Here is a 20,666-nt window from a genome sequence, read left to right as displayed (position 1 = left end):
CCTGATGATCGCGCAGCTCAGCTGGGCGTGGGCAGGGATTTTTGCTACCGGTTCTCTGAACCACCTGCCGTCATCGCTACTGGATCGGGCAATCCAGTCCGAACCGGGAGCATTAAAGTCAATCCATCAATTGGAAAAATTCAACAAACCAGAAGCAAAGAAGCTACTAAGGAATCTCTGAAGTAAGTTGCTTGTATCTTCTAGTCTTTCTTACTATGTTGGCAATATTTTACTATTTAGTAGTTAACAAGCAAGTTGAGAGTCAACAAAAAATTCTCTAGCCCAAACAACCATCTTATATATTTACATTTTTCCAGTCATATCATCTATACCTATAAACTTACAATTTTTAAACATTTTCATTTCATTTATAACTTTCTTTTCATAATTTTTATCAAGTTCTGAGGAATGCCCTGCTCTTGCTCTAAAAATAAGGATTTTATATAATAATATTTTATATTATTTATATAAAAATAAGAAAAATAAGAATCATGAATAACCACAACAGTTGAAGATATTACATTAAATATTACTATTTATCATTAATAAAATAATTCTACTTTTTGAACATATTCCAAGTCATTTCAATAAAAAGACAGAGTAATTTTTAAAATACCAGGAGATCAGTGTTCTCAGAGCTGTCTGACCGAGAATCCAATTCCAAAATAACTTTTCTTTTCTTTTTTCTTCCTTCTGAAACTAAATTGGTGCTTTCTCTTAGCAGTTTAGATTTTGGTGGTGTCTTTACAGTATATGTCTATGTAAAATAAAATATTAGAAACAAGTTATGATGGCTTTTAACAGATAAACCGTAAAAGGTTTTTAAAACCTTTTAAGCAACATAATGTTAAATGTCTCACTTGATGTAATTTGTTATAGTTTATGACGGAAGGCATCTAAAATGATTCAACAAGGTAATAGCACATTAACATTTTTGTTTGAGCATAAACAGGACTTGAACTCTAGGGAGAGGATATGAAATATCCTAATGAGTCAAAGTAATAATAATCCCAGAAAGACTGAACCACATGGAAAAAAGTTCAAATATGTGCATTACTATTCCTTAAACCCTTTGAGGAGTACCTAGGGTCATATTACATTATACTACATAATTTATGTGTGTATGTGCGTGCTTAATTAGTATTTTATTGGTTTTTAATTTCTAATTAATTAGTATTAAATTATACTATTTAATAAGTATAATTAAAACTTTAATTATACTAATTAAAACATACATATATTATTTAATTAGTAATCTAGTAATATTATGATTATTTTTGGAATTCATAATATGATGTATGTATGGGCTATATATTTAATTCAGACTGCTTATGGTATTATATATACTGTTGCAATTATTAAGTGATTTTTTAGTATATATCATTATATTTTTAGTTTTGTATCTGTTTTCTTTTTGTTAAAGTGCATTTTATTGTACAACTGTATCTGTATTGAAGAATGTTGGAAGTAATCCTTTTTTGTTATTTGTGATGTTTCTTTTTTTAATTTTACTTTTAAAGCTTTCCTTGTTATTCTACTCTCCATCTTTTCTCTTTGGTTGTAATTTTGCATTTTTATCTCTTTTTTTGAAATTTAATAAAATTGTTTAAAAAATTGAAATTCCTTGAAAGTCCAACAATTTCCCAACTAGCATCATCATCATCTTCAAATATTTTTTCTCAAGGATAATTAATATAAGAAAAAGATGATTACATATACCAATATGATATAAAACATGAAGACAAAACAAATTAAAAATGATAAAATGAGTGTAAATTTGTAAAGAAATAACAGTGGAACTATGGAAAAAAATAGTAAAATTTACACTAAGCCACAACATGAGAGAAAATTGGTATGCTCTAAAATTATTTTTAAAGAAATACTGTGTTTCCCTGAAAAGAAGACCCTGTCTTATATTTTTTTTGAACCCCGAAATAAGTGTTTGGCCTTATTTTTGGGGAGGTCTTATTATTTTGGGCGCATGGAGGAAACCAAAGGAAATGGCGGGGACCAGCTGCACATGTTTAAATATTTTCGGTGAGGGCTTATTTCCAGGTGGAGGGGGGAGGTGTTATTTTCATGCATGCGCTAAAAAGCCTAATTGGGCTTATTATCAGGGGATGTCTTATTTTAGGGGAAGTAGGGTAACAGTGGAACTATGGAAAAAAATAATAAAATTTACACTTAGCCACAACATGAGAGAAAATTGGTATATGTTCTATAAATGGTATAAAATTCTTGCAATAATTTCCAACCTAGATAGATCATACAATAAATATTGAAAATGTAATTTTTTGCCATATATAGCACTCATGCAAAAAGACTCAAACGTTTTGGGGAAAAAAAATACCAAAGCATTCAGAAAAGTCTGACAATAAATTTTCAGTGGAAACCACAAATATTGATCATCGAAAGCAAAATGAAAAAGCATCACAATTTATTAAGATACATGCTGACAGCGGCAAGAATCTGGCGCACACACAACATTGCAAAAGAAAACAATCTTGCTGACAATACAAGATTTTAAAGTCCAAAATCAGAGAAAATGTGACAATGGAAAGACTGACTGTATATATTTGTAACCTAAGTCTAACCACACTTAAGCAGGAATTATTTCCTTATATACAATATATAACACAAGGCAAATTAAGACACAATTTTTTTGAAAAAAAAGAAAACTATCTAAACATAATTAAAAGAATCTAAATAAATAATAATTGCAGATGTTTAAAAATAATAAAAAATGCGTACCCATTAATACTCATTGAAAAGAAAAAATAACAAAAGGGAGAGGGTTGCTAAAATGCTTTTTCTTGCAAACACATTTTTGTTTTCTTAGTTTTTTAACTATATTTTTAATTTTTATTTATTTTTCTTAATCCCTGTATTAAATATCATTTTCTTTAATTCGCACTTGAAATCTCACTTCAGTGTAATGTTTATGGCAACTACAACAATACTTTTCTTTAAAAATGATAACATTTATGTTAGAGATTATATTTATACTGTATGTAAATACATATGTAAGCATTCTATTCTACCCCCCATTTTTATTTGTTTTCTTGTTGATCTTCTTTAGTCCCTCTGTTTTCTTACTAATATATGCAGCTGTTTCCTTCCTAAGGCAAGAGTTACTATTCCAAAGTCACTTAGTTAGCTTTGTGTCTAAGACAGAAGTAGATTTCACAGACTCCTGATTTCTAGCCTGATGCCTTAATGACTCTAATGTACCCAAAAGGCTTGAATTAATAAAAATAAAAAATATTTTAAAAACATTTTTCTCTAAAAATCAAATAGTTAATATTTGAAAACCAGCTTCACAATAACTGTCTTTGTAAACCTAAAATAAATGAAAGAGAAATAAAATAATTTGTTAAGGAACAAACCTTGGCAGGTGTCCACGAAGACTTCTCTGTATATTCTATGGTCTCATTAACAGGTATAAAATGTTGACATATGTTCTTTTGGGAGTTAACTGACAGAGAATCTGAACTAGTAGCTTTAGGAATTTCTACAAGTGATGCCTGTAGTTTCTAAAATTAAATATAGTAAGAACAGTACAAAAGAATAAAAAAAAACATAAATTCAACTAACTTGAATTAATCTAACTTCTAAGATAAAATTATTTCAAAGTATAAGAAATTCTGACAAAGAAAGCTATTAAGTCACTTTGTTTTTTATTCTTTTCCAACCAAACAGAATGTGGGAAAGAAATTACCTTAAGGGACTCTGGACTTTATCTGTCTATCAGGACGACTATGTCTGAAAACTGAACAATCATACTTTGAAAGCTGAACAGGTCAAAACTAAATTTGATTTGGAGGGAAGAAGTCAGCCAAGTTAGAATAAGATTAAAAAATGAGCCAGACCAGATAGCAATGTGATCAGGAAAAAAACCCTAAATGTTCAAAGCCACATGATCTTTAACAAAACTATTATGAAAGAGTTGGAAAGAATTCTAAAGCCATGATCTGCATGCTCTCCTTACCTGATTTACTTCTCTGGCTAGGTTCTCCTGAAGGTAAAAAAAAGAAAAAAAAGCAAGTAAAAAGATTTTTTTTCATAATATGTAACTTGTCTTTTGATTAAGAAGTCATTTAATTTCAGAAGCAACCTTAATATCTACTCTCAGCTGAAAATCTAGTAAATGAAAATTTAATAAATAAATAAGCCTCATTAACTTTCTAGTTCAGTTGAATGGAAAAATTAGTAACCATCAATATATCTAATTGTGTAAAAATATTAAAACTAAGCCAGCACAGATTTGGCTTGCCTTGACTCAATAATTGTTTGAAGTTATTGACCATATTGTACAATTTATTTAAAACGGTTGGTGAATACTGTCCACTTCAGATTTTTCCAAATTTGCTAACACTTTAGGTCTTAGCCTTTAATCTGTTTTTATTCTTCTTCATATTTAAAATATATTTTAAACAGCATAAAAGTTGCTTCATGATTGACGAATAATGCAAACTACTATACAAATTCCACTTTTACTATAATTTCCAAAAGGCTTCTTCTGATATTAATTAATTGAAGATGCTATATTTATCTAAAAGATAATAAAGTTATTCCATAAAATATGCAGTGTTGAATACAGTATGCTTCGTAATATATTTAATAATGTTTGGTTTAGTAACCGTATTAGAAAAGTACTGTTAAAGAGACATATTTTATCAATAAAGGAGAATATTTGTAGCTCAGGGTTGGAATGAGGAGTCCTCGGTGCTCTGAGCTTGTGTTCTGTTCCCGTCTCACACACGCACACAAACAGTCAGCCAGGAGTTAATAAAACCAGCAGTCAGAAATTCCTTTGAGATAACGAATTGGCAGCAACTCAGTAGCTGCCGGCCAAAGACTTTACTCACAAAGGGAGGTTTTTTTCCTCCGTCCGATACACCAAAATAAATCCACAAAGCCAAAGAATTGTCAAGTCCAGTCCATAATAAGGAGGGCATATAACGAAGTTCCAGAAACGCAGTATGACTTGCTAGCTTTTCAGTTTTGTCCATCACAAGGCCTGAATGGCCACCACATCCCCTTTTATCCCCTGTGGGGTGTGGTCCAGAGACTAAGCTTAATCTCTGGCACGTCTCTTTCTCTGCTGCGCACGCTTATCTTTCCGACGCTGTCGAGGATCCAGCCAAGACTCATCTCCGTCGCTGTCTAACTGCGGCTGCTCGGAAGTGCCTGGCTCCTGGCCTATCTCTTGGCCTTCGGAGGACACCTGAGGCATTGCCAGAGAGGAGGGTCCTGGAGAGGGAGGCCTTGCCAACTCCTCTCCTTCACTTTCGAAGTCTTCTCCCTCCGATAAGACGGGCTCGGAGGTCGGAGTCACAACAGCTTGGTTGTTTTTTTGCAGATGTTTCATTACCCAAACTAGATAATATAATCAATGCAGCACTGATGATATTACCTAGTTTCAGTAATGAAACATCTGCAAGAAAATCAAGTTCAGAGAGTACCCCTCAAACATGTTTATTTTTTATTAAAAAGAATAAAAGCTGTTTACTTTTTCTTAACCTTTTCTTTCAGGTATGTAATTTGTTTTTAATTAGTTTGTAATTAAAAATCAGATAAGGGTTTATTTAAATGGATATTATATACATATTACTGCTGGATTACATCTTTTATGCTAATATAAATTAGGATTTATATTTTAGTGTCTAGTTATATGGAAGAATATTAAGAATTTATTATTTGAACAGCAGTGTATCTGTACTGTAAGTTCAGAAGACATACCTTGTCATTAATTTCTCTTTTAAGCTGCTCCTGAAGAGAAAAAACTTCACTTTTCTTACAAGAAAGTTCATTTTTCTGAGAAGAACAATTATGCGAGAAATAAAGTTGGGACAGATCCTGTGAAATACTCATCAGTTTTTTTAAAGGAATAAAGAGTAAATACAGCAGAAAAAAGGAACTATTAAAAAACAAAGTTTTACTCAAATTCTGGTGAATAAATGCATACCACTATGTAATTTTCACAGCAAAAACACCTAAGTAATTTGTTGTTATCATTTGTCAGGAAGTTTTTAAACTTGCAGTTTTACTCTGAATTTTTTTAGTGTTCTTTCATCCAAATACTAGCCAGTATGGCCATGCAAATACTTCAGAAAAATAGAAAGTTTAAAGCACCTGCATCTAATGCACATCAATCTGAAAATAATTTACAAGATATTCTTACCAAAGACTCTATTTCTGATGATAGTTCTTGCAGTTTTGTCATATGAAACTCTAATTCTGTATCTTTCTCATCCACTGTTTTATCATATTGGTGCTGTACAGAACAGATATTTAGTAGTTAAAAAAAGGATTATTCCATTCCATACTGATTATGTGCCATCAAATCATCATCAACTCTTAAGAGACCTCATAAATTTTCTCCATGGTGTGTGTCCCTAATATGAAATATCATTAAGAACCGAACTAAGAGTAATATGGCATTTGGATATAATTATTAAGGGAGTGGGAAATGGCTGTATATTATTTCAATTAAGTACATTATAGCATGGGGTAAACATGATTTATCTTAACCAGCAACTTTTACTATGGAGATTATATGCCTTTTGTTTTTCAGTAAGAAGTACTGAACTGAAGTCAATCTGCCTCAAGCAGATGTCTCTTTCCAAGAAAAGTAGTGTCTGTTAATGTGCTGCACATGCATTTAAGACCCTTCTGAACAGCAAAATGAAATGACAAGGCCATTCTGCTGCTCTCTTCATTCTGAACAGTGCTCTTTTCATAAGGCCACTTCTATTAATCACTGATCAAAACTTATTAGAAACAAAGGACCTTTCTGTAAATTCTGTAAGTCATACGGTTTTGACTATTCAAATATAAATCAGCTTGGTTAAATGACTTCAGTTATACAGACTCTTTAGCAACTCTTTACCTACTGATCACAAGGAGCAAATTTTCTCTTTGTTTCCTCTTTAAGTTCATTTATAGTTTAGTTGCTGTGGTTTGAAGGTGACATATTTAACATTTGTTGAAGACATGTTTTCACAATGGAAACCACCAGTCTGTGGCATGTTTAAGTTGGGCAAAGGTGTTCTTATGACAGCGAATACTTTCTGTATGGACATTCTAGGTTGCAAGGAAAAAGAGCCTTCAGGGTGAACGTTCTGCTATAGTAACCTTACTGCAAATGTACTATCACATTTCTGGTTAGTAGCTATATGCCTTCATAGCTAAAACTGTTGTGGCTGGCAGAGACCACCTCACTGAAACTGCATATTCCATCTAATTTTTTATGCTGGGACATGGGAATATCAAACATATGGAAGACCAACTATCAGGTACCTGTACATAAGCAAAAATAAAGAAGGGCAATTTTGACTCACATTGGAAATGAGACAGCAGCTACACTAATGTAGGTTGCATATGGGTATGTGAATGCATGTATGTCTATATGATGTCTGTGTAGAGAGAAAAAGAAAGACCGAGATCTGAACAATTTTCACCTCTCCCAATGCAATAGAACAAGCCAGACAGCTCCACTGGCTGTATTACTTGAGATTTAACTGCCCTGCCCAAATCTTTCCCACCTCATATTTCATCATTCTTAAGCTACTGTTCCTACGGACATATTCTTTGAAAATATCCCTATTAAATACATGGGTCTTTCTTCCATATATGTTCTAAGATATACATATACAAACTTAGTACATATATGGAAGAAAGACCCATGTGTTTAATAAGAATATTTTCAAAGAATATGTGCATAGGAACAGCAGCTTAAGAATTATGAAAGATGAGGTGGGAGAGATTGTGCCATACTAAAACAATGCTTCAGTTTCCCAAACAGGAAGGCAATTGGGGAAAGGTGTTCCTTTTCAAGATGATGGCTCAGAAAACATTCTAAGGTTCTCTTCATATAGTCAGAACAATGATTAAAGTAAGAAAAATGACTTCAAAATGCTTAATCTATTTGAGATATAATTATTCATCATTGCTAATGTTTACTATTCAGATATCATCTTTCCCTCAATTTTCTGCAATAACATTTTGCTTTATAGTAACTACTCACTGGTCCTTGCTTACCGTATTTTTTGGAATATAAGAGGCACCGGAGTATACGACGCAGCTTAGTTTTTAGGGAGGAAAATAGGGGGGGAAAAATCTGCCTACCACGTATTCATCTGGCCAGCGTCCTTAGTCTGGTCAGACTATTGGCCAGACCCTGCTTGGGGATAAAAAACAGCTTCTAAAGTACAACTGATCTTTGGAGAGAAAAGCAATGAAAAAAGCAAGCAAACCACAGAGATCAATTCACTCACTAGTGCCTCGTTAGGGCTGAAAAAAAGCTTCACAGCTGAGAGTCAGAGGGAGCAGGCAAAGTGCCTCACTTGCTAGCACCTCATTAGGGCTGGAAAAAAGCTTCACAGCTGAGAGTCGGAGGGAGCAGGCAAAACACCACAGAAGATTGCATCACTGAAAAAAAGCTTCTAAAGCACAGCTGAGAATCAGAGGGAGCAGGCAAAGATCACTTCACTCACTAGTGCCTCATTAGGGCTGAAAAAAAGCTTCACAGCTGAGAGTTGAAGGGAGCAGACAAAGTGCTTCACTTGCTAGCGCCTCGTTAGGGCTGAAAAAAAGCTTCACAGCTTAGAGTCAGAGGGAGCAGGCAAAGCACGGAAGATCACTTCACTGAAAAAAAAGCTTCTAAAACAGCTGAGAGTTGGAGGGAACAGGCAAAGATTGTGTCACTCTCTAGCACCTCATTAGGGCTGAAAAAAAAGCTTAGAAAAAGCTACATTCGGAGTACCCAAATTTTCAGCCTCTTTTAGGAGGGAAGAAAGTGTGTCTTATACTCTGAAAAATATGGTAAATTTCTTCTTTCGAGAAGCAGATATAAATGGCTTTTTCTAATAGAAATACAGACTCAGAACAGGGAATTAAAAGTAAGTGAAAAAGATTTCCCCTCCTTCTAAACTCCCTATCAGAAAGATAAAAGTGAGTGCATGCAGTAGAAATGAAAAGTGAAAGGAACCTGAAATTTGTAATAAGCCTCCTATAAGCCTTTGCTTTGCAGAATAGAATAGAATAGAATAGAATAGAATAGAATAGAATAGAATAGAATAGAATAGAATAGAATAGAATAGAATAGAACAGAACAGAACAGAACAGAACAGAATTCAATTCTTTATTAGCGAAGTATGATTGGTCACACAAGGAATTTGTCTTGGTGCATATACTCTCGGTGTACATAAAAAGAAAAGATATATTCATCAAGAATCATAAGGTACAACACTTAATAATAGTCATAGGGAAACAGTCAATATAAATCTTAAGGATATCAGCAATAAGGTTAGTCATACAGTCATAACTTCTGAGAGAAAAGTCAAAACTCACTCTCCAGACTCAGGTTGCAAAGCCAGGTGTAGGGAGAAGTAGTATATAAGTAGTCTTCAAGTTATGACCAGAATTGAGCCCTGAATTATGATTGTAATTTGTGCTGGTCATTAAATGGGACACCATATGATCATGCCCAGTTTTACAACCTTTTTAGTGCCACAGTCCTTCAGTGAGCACCATGTTTAAGGAAGCCCATTGTACCTAAGTAAATCAGAAGTAAACACAGGTTCCTAGCAAAAAAAAGTCATGAATCGCAGTCACAAAAACATGAAGGTGGGCTGAATGTCAAGCACCAAAATTGGGAGGGAAAGACTGCCAGAACTTGAAAACCGGGTCGTAAGTAGTTCTGGGGAGGCTCATTACAGCTTCAAATGATCACTAAGTAACTGAGTGTCATGGCTCCATTGGAGCCAGGTTCAGAGGAGGAGGAGGAAGAGTTGGAACCGGAACCAGAACTGTCTGACAGGGATAACACATCTCATTTGGCATGTTTGAGAAGCCAGGGGCTGAGAATGATGCTGCCCAGGCCCCTCAGGCATTGGAGGAGGTGGTCGACCAGACAGAGAGCTGCCTGCCCTCATAGACACAGAGGAGGATTGGTTGCTGACAGGCAGTGGTGCTAATGGTCAGCATTGTATTATCTATCCCTTGTTTATATGTAGATAAAAGGCTATGCTTACCTTATGTTTTTCCATAAGTGCTACCATTTCAGTAATCTTGTGCTGACATCGGATATCTATTTCTTTCTGCATTGCCACTGCTTCATTAGTTAAAGAATTCATTGTTTCTATCTAAAAACAAGACAAAACATATGACTGAAAGTGATTAAATGAGAGAAAATGATTAAATGAATTTAATTAGGCTAACATACATTGAATTAGCTATATTTTTAATATAATAATTTTCTGGATTTTCAGATAATACCAATCAATATAAGGCAACGTTAATTTCAAACAGGCATTTGGAATTGGAATCTATCTTGATTACATTTGATATAGAACCAAGACAGACATCCAGCTGATCTCCAAGAGTCGGACTACTGTATATCTTTAGGAGGGAAATATCATTAAAATATTATTTATTAAATTTTTATGCTGCCCTTTTTTTTTTTAATTTGATTTATATGCCGCCCTTCTCCGGAGACTCAGGGTGGCTTACAATGTGTTAAGCAATAGCCTTCATACTTTTGTATATTTTATACAAAGTCAGCTTATTGCCCCCACAAACTGGGTCCTCATTTTACCTACCTTAGAAAGGATGGAAGGCTGAGTCAACCTTGAGCCTGGTGAGATTCGAACTTACAGTAATTGCAGACAGCTGGTGTTAATCACAATGCTTTTAGTCTGCTAAGCCACCAGGCCCTTTTCCCTATAAGATACTCTGGCCAGAGTACCAATTATTCCAATCATTATGCCATTCCCATTATGCCATTCCCATACATTTTTACTCATTAAAAAACAGTTCTACAAGAATTTAGGAACCAAGCCATTAAGGGCTTTAGAGGTCAAAACCAATACTGGATGACACTTGAAAGTATCAGTCTAATGTGATAGTGTTCTTGGACTTCTCAGCCCAAGAACTGCTGTATCCTGTAGCAATTGTAGCTTGTATTGAAATGTTCTCCTATGCAAAGTGCACTGCAAAGGTGATGACGATATGAGTTACTATTACAAACTGATGCTGACAAAGGTCCTTCTGATCACAACCTCCACCTGCCCAGCCACTAAAAGTTATGAGTCTAGGAAGGTGTATCACAAAGCTGTTTCTTCAGGAGTGGCTCCCCATTCAGACTTAAAAATGGAACCAAGAACTAGATGGCTTCCAAACAAAGAGCAATTTTGTGTTGTTTGAGTTCAACCTTATCTTGTTTCACCCTTTCCAGATGCTCAGTGCCATCGGGGTACAGCTAATCAATATCTTGACAGCTTTTTAGTTCAACTTACAGATTTACTATCGAGTATCATCAATGTACTAGTGATGTGTCACCCCAAACTGAGATGTCCTTATCCAACCGTTTCATATTGACGGTAAACAACAGAGTTGAAAAAATAGATACTTGGGAGAGCCCATAAGGCAGTGGTCCTCAATCTTTTGGGTACCAGGGACCAGTTCTGTGGAGAAAGATTTTTCCGTGGATTGGAGGGGATGTGGGTTTGTATGCTGCCTGCATCCTGTGGGGCTTCGCTTGTTTGCGAGGCCTGGTTTCTGGCAAGCCGCAGACTGGTGCCGGTCCATGGACCAGGGGTTGGTGAACCCTGCCATAAGGGACTGCCCAAGAAGCCGACCACTCTTCCCCAACAATTATCTAGAACCTCTTTCTAATGCAGAAGTTGAACCACTTAAAATATACCTCCCCCAATTTTCAGAGGTATATCAGTAGGATACATGGCCAAGAGAATCAAATGCCATCATCAGATTAAATATGATCTATAAATAGTGCTCCTAGCCAGGCCCAATAAATCTCATCCATCAAAGCAACCAATACTGCCTCAATCCCATTTTGGTGCCTGAATTCTAAAAATCCAGGTAATTCATTTCCTCTAGGGCACCCTGCAGCTGAAGTAGACCACCGTCTCAACAACTAGCCCTAAAGAGAAAAGGCCAGGTACAAAGCAAAATTATCCAATGTAATTTAGTGCAAGAAAGGCTTCCATTCCAGAGATAATAAGATAGCCTCTATTCCATTTTATTAACTTTTTCACTGTACTGCACTAACATTTTTCCTGATTTTCAATCTGTATCTTTGGTAAACAGAAGGGCAAAATAACAGGAATATTTATTGTTCTCAGTTAAGAGTTTTTTGTTCTTATTATTTTTAAAATGAGATTATCCAAATGCCTTTTACTCTATTGAACTCAAAATCAGGCATCATCCTTTGGGAAGAAAGCATCTGATGCATGTGTAAGGTTAGTTTTGTTTTTTGCAGTTGTAGTCTAACTGTTTGTAATATTACTCCCTTTTCATTGTTTGTATGAACTCATTATTTAATATATTATCTTATTTTGCCTTACACTATACCTTACTATATTTTATAAGCAATATAAGCTAAAATTTGTATTGAAATTGTCAGATAAAGTTACCTTTGTTTCCAAGGGGAAGCCTAAAAGAGATTTATTTTGTCCTCTATCAATCTGCAGGTATGAGAAAAATGCATTTATTCTTGCCCTCATTATTACAACTTTGAGGCTATCCAGTGTTTCAGTTAAAGTTTAAAACTACAATGTTCTAGTTATGGCCATGAGTCTATAGGGATGGAAGAGAGACAAAGATCTAAGCTAAGGTTTTTTGCTGTTGTTGGATTAAAGAGGCACTCATTGCTTCTTTCTCTGGGATGAGTGTCTATATATCATTTTGAATGTGTTTCAGCTCCCCCCCTTTTCCCAAACTTTTAGGAATTTGCTTCTAAAGTTAGTTCTAAAGATGAGATATAATATTTCTTCTCTCAACCCATATCAATCTTTTACATCTTGTTTCCTGAGAACATTCTGAAGACAAATCAAAATTATCAAATAGTCAACCTGTAAATAACTCATAAATCACAAACCATACAATGAAATACTGTATACAATTATGTCAATGTAAATTGTGCAGTTCTACAAAATACCAAAAACATCAATTCTCACCTCCTTAAGAAGTCTTTTTTCATTTGTCTTAGACATCTCAATTTCATTTTTATAGTTGTCACTTGTTTCTTTGTATAACCTATTTGTGTTTTCCAACTCTAATTGCAAATTATTCACCTTGAACAACAAAAATGAAAAACAAGTTTATTCCTATTCATAATGACCAAGGGATATGTCCAAACAACATCATTTACTTCCTATCAACTTTTCGTACATTTCTCTATGAATTCTGCTTCTGCATTTTCCTTGCAGTGAACCATATTTCTAATTGTTTTAAGTTCTCTAGATTTTTGCAACCCAAATATGGTAATCTTAACTATTTCCAAATGGGATCCCAACATAGTTCAGGAATTAAAATGGACATGAAATCAATGGAAACAAAAGTGAATTTGTTGTGGTCCGCCAGCAGCCTGTGTGGATCGTGGCTGATCCCGACAACGAGGAGGCTGGTGTGAGATCGCGCCAGCAGCCTGCTAGGCTGGCTCTCGCGTCAGACAGCAAGGAGGCTGAAGAGGATGTGGTGCCAGAAGCCAAGACTCAGCCAGGGCCTTCAGAACCTCCAGAGGCTCCTTCAAGTGGAGAGAGCGAAGGGGAGGAGCCTCTCCTCAATGTTCAAGCACGCAGGGCTGCCAAAAGGGAGGAGTGGCTACTCAGGAGGAGGAGGTCTCCTCGAGAGTAAGGTTTGAGGATAATTGGCCACTCCCTTAGCCTATTTAAGTCGCACGCAGTTAGTAATTTCTTGCTGGAAACAACGTGTAATTATTACAGAGCATGTTGGAGAGTGAGTGTCTTATATCTTGTTTTCTGGGCTGGTTGCCAACCTTTACAGGACTTTGTTTATTCTTGGTATGTTATAACTTTGATAAGGACCGTTGGTGTGTGTCACAATCCTTGGGAATCCGGAGCTGGGGCAGAACAGAATTTAATGGAATTTTCAAATGTGCCTACTTCAAAAAATATTAAGAATTACTTCAGACCTCACTAAAGGTCAACTAGTCTCTGCTTTTCAGTTAAGCATTTCCACTTTTTCAGTTTCTTGTTTTAAGAAATTAATTCTGTAATATTAATGTGACTTTCAAGTAACAACACCTTTTTAGAATCTCTCACAGAAATCTAAAAAAAAGAGGAGCTGTTTTAAGTAATAGCAGAGAAGCATTATCCTGAGTAACATTTAAATACTTCTGAATCAATTTTGAAAAATATATGCCCAAATAGGTGTCAGGGTTCTGACAGATGCCCTATAGCAGTGATGGCGAATCTTTTTGGCATTGTGTGCCAAAAGTCCAAGCGCAAGAGCTCTTGCTCGCTCTTGCGTGCCAGCAGCCATAATGCAACGGAAGCCCCCATTTGCGGATGCACACATGACCCCCCCACCATGCTCCTAATGCGCATGCACCTCACTGCAGATGCACACATGCAACCCCCACTGCGCATGTGTGTGCCCGCCACGCATGCGCCCCCACTTTTTCCAAGAGGGCCGGCGCGCCTCTTAGCAGAGGACAACCAGTTACCCTGGCAAGATAGCTGTTCCCAAGCCGGCGGCAGTGCTCTCGGCCCTGCCTGCCAACACGGTAGCACCCCATTCATCCATCCCAGCAGAGGCCTTTTGCCCACGCTGCTCCCCCAGTCAGAGGGGAGTGCGGGGAAACACGCGAGGCCGCAGTTGCTGCCAGCCAGGCCCACCCACCTTCTCCGGTTGGTGGGCGGCTGAGGCTTTCAATGAATGGCGCAAGCAGGACTGCAGGTCCGCCCCCGGGCTGTAAATGCGCCTTGCGGGAGTGGAGGCTCAGGAGAGTCGAACCCTCCTGCCTGCCTTACGACAGGCCTTTCCAAGGCAGGACTGGGCTCTCCAACCTTGGCAACTTTGAGAACTTTGGGAGTTCTCAAAGTCCACAAATCTTAAGGTTGCCAAGGTTGGAGAGCCCTGTTCCAAAGGGCGCCCGCAACCTGCGACTGAAGGAGCTAGAGTTGTGGCTGCACCGGCTGTCCCGTCCCCCCCTCCCCATTCAGCGCCTTTCCCCCGGCCATCCCTCCCACCATCGGGCTCGGTGCCTGCAATCAAAGCAAGTGGGAATCATCCACGCTGTCGGCAGATCCAGGGTTTCCTCCTTGCTGCGCTCCGAGGGACCCAGCAAGGGAACGCCAGGACCCCGGCCGCGCTGAGCTCTCTCCCGAGACAGCCCCAGGAGCGCGGGGGGAGTTTGCGAGGGCCGCTTGGAGGGACCTTTGGGGAGGTTTCAGCAGCCGGAGATTGAATGAAAAAATCTGGAGAAGCTAATAAACTAAACAAATGATCTGATACAGAATTTTCGGGCGGCAGCGCAGGCTGGCACCAGCCGCCGCCTGAAATGCAATGCATTTATCCTGCGGCTTGCATAAACCACTCCTGCCCCTTTTAAAATAGCCACCCGGTGCTTCCCTCGGCCGCTCAGGGCTGGCAAGAAGAAGGAGGGGGAGAGGCAAGCCGCGGGATAAGTGCATTGCATTTCAGGCAGCAGCTGGTCCCAGCCCGCGCTGCCGCCTGAAAATTCTGTATCAGATCAATTGTTTAGTTTGTTAGTTTCTCCAGATTTTTTCATTCAATCTCCAGCTGCTGAAACCTCCCCATAGGTCCCTCCGAGTGGCCCTCGCAAACTCCCCCACACTCCCTCTGCCCCACGCCAGCGAAGCCAGGAGTCACTATTGCTCGGGCGCCGAACCCCCCAACCAGCAGCCGCAGCCAGGAACAGGAGCTCCACTTTTCCCAAAAGGCTGGCAAGCTTTGAGTCCAGCCTCGGGGCCGCCGCCTCGCACCGGGTTGCCTCTCCCCTCGTGTTGCTGTGGGTTTCCCCACGAAGAGGGCTGACTCCCTCAGTCAGAGGCCAAGAGCGCAGCACCAGTTCGCGGCCGCTCTTCCCGGGGCAGCTCGGCTCAGCACCGTTCCTAAAGCTGGCAGCGGATCCTCCAAGCAGAAAGCAGGTTCCGGGCCGGCCGGAGATGCCGCCCCTTCGCTCTCTGCTCACAGGGCCGGGCAGCCGTCCAGCTGGGACCGCCTCGGGGGAGAGCACAGCGCGGCCGGGGTCCTGGCACTCCATTCCTAGGTCCCTTGGAGCACAGCGAGGAGGAAACCGGGATCCGCCAGCAGCACAGATGATTCCCACCTGTGGCGACAGCAGGCGCCGAGCCTGATGGTGGGAGGGGCGGCCGGGGGGGAAGGAGCCGAATGGGGTGGGGGGGATGGGATGGCCAGCGCAGCCACAACTCCAGCTCCTTCAGTCGCAGGTTGCAGGGGCCTTTTGGAACAGGGCTCTCCAACCTTGGCAACCTTAAGATTTGTGGACTTTGAGAACTCCCAGAGTTCTCAAAGTTGCCAAGGTTGGAGAGCCCAGCCCTGCCTTGTAAAGGCCTGTCGTAAGGCAGGCAGGGTTCGACTCTCCCGAGCCTCTGCTCCCGCAAGGCGCATTTACAGCCCGGGGGCAGAGCTGCAGTCCTGCTTGCGCCATTCATTGCAAACCTCAGCCGCCTGCCAACCAGAGGAGGGCGGGCCCGGCTGGCAGCAACCGCGGCCTTCACGTGTGTTTCCCCGCACCGCCTTCTGACTGGGAGAGCAGCATGGGCAAAAGGCTGCTGGTCCACCAGTGGTCCGGAGCGCCTGGGACCGTGCAAGTAGCTCACGCGGGCAGGGAGGGAGGGAATCCCTGGCTTACCTTGCTCTGCTCCCTTAGGAAGTGACCCCCGGGATTCCCTCTCTGCGTCTTTTGGCACGCGCGCCAATTGCTAGTCTTTGTGTGCGCATGCGTGCCAAAAACCAGACCAGCTGGCCGGTGCGCATACGCACTCTGGAAACAGGAAGATCGTTTTCCTGGAGTGCGCATGTGCAATGGGCGGCTGCTCTTACAATTTCCGGCACGCCCATGCACATGAAAACCAGATGGCCGGCGTACCGGAACCCAGAAGAACAACGGGTGATGGCTCCGCGTGCCCGGAGAAATGACTCTGTGTGCCACTTCCAGCATGCGTGCCATAGGTTTGCCAACACGGCCCTATAGGCATGACAATAGGTAATATTTGACACTCCTTATCATACCAAAACTAATGTCAGCAGAATTGTATTAAGTTGGAGAATTGAAGTCAAATAATTATTTTCAGATGTCTTAAAAGCTTTTATTCCTTTAGTCTATTACTATATTGTTCAAACTGTGTATCCCTCAGAAGGCCATAGTAGTAAAAAAAGTAATTCATAAATGCTTTTGTTAAATGTCACTATCTATCATACCTTACAGATCTAATTCCTCAGATTTGTATTACTTCTTACAACAATTTTGTTACTAATGCAAAAAATAAACATGCCTACCTTTCCTTCAGTAATAGTCAGTTGCTTGCTTTCTGATCCAAGTTTCTTTTTCAAGCTTTTATTCTAGTAACAATTATTAATGAAGACTTTATTTGCATATTTAATTATATACCAACATTTATGCAATTATAGCTATAATTCCTTAACTCAAATATGTATTTTCAAGTCTGCCCAACATCATGTGAGCCCATGAAAAGGTGTAGTTCCTTTAAGAAGCAATCAGCAATCACAAGATGGTATCCTAACCGTAACCCTTGTTATCTTCAGATCCTATTATTCAATTATGTTTGTATAAATCTTTTGCTTAGTATTAATGGAATCTAGATTAAATCTAGATCAAATGTATTGTCATTGCATTGCAGTAACATAATCATTATATACCATGGCCTGAAATATCATTTTCCCTACAAGTGGAATAGTTGAAAGTGTAAAGAGAAAAAAAGCATTATTGGACGCAAATATAGCACACACATTTTATAGGTATTTAATACAAATATCACTCTACTTTATTCCCACTTATATTTTGTTTCTAAAAGGGGAAGGGGTCTTTTTAGTGACCAGTTCCATATAAAGCCAGAATTTATAGAGTGAACTTTAAGCTACCTATGTGAACTGAGGTAATATTTTGAATTACCATATTCCACTGACAATTTAGTAGGACAAATTTGAATGAAAATTTTAATAGATATGGTATATGCTATGTTTTATGCATGAAATATATCAGTACTTACTTCTTGTTGTAGTACTTCAATATTCTTGATTTTCATTTCAATCTGCTTCTTTAAACTATTAACCTAAATAGCACAATAACACATATTTCAAACAGTAATAATATATCACATAATTATTCTAGATATAATCCTATTATTTGGATAGCTGATTTGAAATATTTCTTCTGATTATGGCTTATTCAAAACTTGCTATTAGTGCAGCTCTGATAATTGTTTTATCTTCAGTATAAAAACCAAACCATTCATTGAGATTAAATGCAATGAAAACATATGCACAAATACTTATCCGAAATAAAGGAGGATATATGAGTTATAGATGCATACTCATTTATTACTTTTGATTACAAGTATTAAATGCATAGAAAAACAAAAGTTGCAATAAACATTTTCAGTGATTAGAATTAATAATACATTTCTATTTGATAGAAAGATTGTTTCTGAATCCTGAAGCATTTCAAAAAATGGATAAATATCAAAGTTCCTATAAAGCCTGATAGGTAGTTTTTTTACATTTTCATACCTTGTTTTCTAATGTTTTCAGTTGTTTTTCCTTTTTTGAAATTTCATTTTCAATATTTCTAATCTAGAAAATATTATAAATAATGACAGATGTATTATAAAATTCATTACTAATTTCATTAAATTCTATTTAGAACTATGAAAAAAAATTAACATAGGCAGGTATTTCTTTTTTCATTTTCTGATGGCATTTGAGGGACTAATACATTAATTGTTGCATAAACATTTGCTGCTCATTTGATTCATGAATCCCTAAGTAATAATAATGTTGGTAGTTTCTAAACTATGATGCTTTTTTAAATGTGATCAAAGCTCCACATTTGTAATAAATCCTTCTGAATTAAACAAATAAAAATATCTATATGACAAATTCAAAATACGTTAATTCTCCATGTTGTTTCTCAGAAGCTACACCAAACGTAACTGAATGTAGAGCCAATTATTTCAATGGAATTTGTTGTACTGATAATTAATCTTTGTACTCAGACCATATTCTTACATCACTTATACAGTCTTGACCCCATTTCTACATGTTTTTCCACACATACTTTTTAATATCCCATTCCCACTACACCAGATTATTTTTACAATTTTCATGATATATTCCTAATTCACATCAATATAAAAAAGGGACTAGAAATTTGCTTTTCTGCACAGCTATTTTCGTATCTTTAGACATTCATTCCTTGCAAAACATCACATATTACATGCTACTTTTTATAAACTTGCATATATTATTTTTATGTTAATCAGTGTGAATTCATACATTTTCTTCATTTTCATCAACTTTGTTTTTTGCTTCTTCATCCTTTTGTTTTAGTTTCTCCGTTACTTCCTCTAATTCATTGCTATATAACAAAAATTAATGAATGCAATTACTTCCATGCACCTATAAAATACTTATAATAAAGACATTGCTAAATTCATGTAGAAATTGAAATCTTCATACATATCCAATAATATTAGATTATGATCTATTGTGTAATCCATGCTTGCACATATCTGTATAGAATAATTACCTTTTGTAATCTGCCCCCTTATCTATTGCATGTTTGAAGTGAACAACTACTTTTGTCAGTTAGAGATGCTAGTGAACTGTTTAGGATATATGCCAAAAAGATGCACTGCTATATCCAAATTGTGAAGATCTATCCTAATAAAAATTGGGGTTATAAGGAGCAAACATCCACCAGGACATATTTACTTCCAAATAAACTGTAACAGAGAAAAAACGTTTTGATTTAAGTGGTTAATCAAATAAAATACAATCTTTAGGAAAGTAACATTTGGTTCAATACTCCAAATAAAGTCCTGGAACAGCTTTTGATAAGAAAATGATAAAGCATCCCATGGTTTTTGTTTTTTCTGATATCTGATGATATGTTAGTAAAACTAGAGTTAGAAAGAACCATATTACATAAAGAACAACATGTAATAACTTGAAATTTAAATTTTAATGAACATATCACAGTAAACTTACCTTACCTTATCTTATCTTACCTTAAGAGGAGGTTAGCTTGCTTTAAAATGTCTATCTGATTTTTGGTTTCTTCATCTGTATTTTTAACATTCTAAACAAAAAGACAAGCAACTGAATGTAGAAAATGCAAAACTAATAAATTAAGTACATATACTATAAATATTGCATAGTCACTTATAGAACTTTCATGAACCAGTTTCATGTAGTGATTAAAGCATCAGTCTAGAACCTGGGAGACCATGAGTTTTACTCCTGCCTTGGGCACAAAACCAGATGGGTGACCTTGAGCCAATTACTTTCTCTCAGCCTTAGGAAGGAAGCAATGAAAACCACTTCTGAAAAACCTCGCAAGAAAACTGTATGGACTTGTCCAGGCAGTCTCCAAGAATTGAGTGAATAGAAGAATAGAAGAATAGAAGAAAAAGAAATAGAAAGTTCACTCAGAACCGCTTTCAGCTTTTTTAATAAAAAAAAAGTCATTTAAGTTCTATTCTTATGCATCTTAGAGAACAGTGAAGGCATAGTAAGATGCACTGGAAGCATACAATTATAATTTAGTTTTGAAAGTAAAAACAATTATTGGCACACAAAAAATCTATATGTAGACAGTTTAGTTAAAAAAA

General features: G+C 37.5%; 1 protein-coding gene across 1 annotated transcript in view; it reads right to left on the bottom strand.

Moving 5' to 3' along the window:
• The window catches only part of SYCP1 (synaptonemal complex protein 1), a 61,130-nt gene that overhangs the window by 7,059 nt on the left and 33,405 nt on the right, over positions 1-20,666 (bottom strand). The window contains exons 19-30 of the mRNA XM_070939866.1: positions 20,064-20,134; positions 19,330-19,411; positions 18,565-18,627; positions 18,045-18,107; positions 17,314-17,376; positions 12,981-13,097; positions 10,038-10,148; positions 6,185-6,277; positions 5,743-5,817; positions 3,989-4,015; positions 3,387-3,533; positions 617-757 (exon numbers count right to left, since the gene is read on the bottom strand). Coding sequence (XP_070795967.1) covers positions 617-757; positions 3,387-3,533; positions 3,989-4,015; positions 5,743-5,817; positions 6,185-6,277; positions 10,038-10,148; positions 12,981-13,097; positions 17,314-17,376; positions 18,045-18,107; positions 18,565-18,627; positions 19,330-19,411; positions 20,064-20,134 — 1,053 coding nt within the window. The remainder of the gene's footprint in view (positions 1-616; positions 758-3,386; positions 3,534-3,988; positions 4,016-5,742; positions 5,818-6,184; positions 6,278-10,037; positions 10,149-12,980; positions 13,098-17,313; positions 17,377-18,044; positions 18,108-18,564; positions 18,628-19,329; positions 19,412-20,063; positions 20,135-20,666) is intronic.

Source organism: Pituophis catenifer, unplaced genomic scaffold (genome assembly GCF_029215685.1).
Source record: "Pituophis catenifer annectens isolate HBS135680 unplaced genomic scaffold, rPitCat1.0.hap2 SCAF_3, whole genome shotgun sequence".
NCBI classification, from domain to species: Eukaryota; Metazoa; Chordata; class Lepidosauria; order Squamata; family Colubridae; genus Pituophis; species Pituophis catenifer.
Note: the sequence above shows the minus strand (reverse complement) of the source record. Positions and strands in the feature narration are given on the sequence as shown.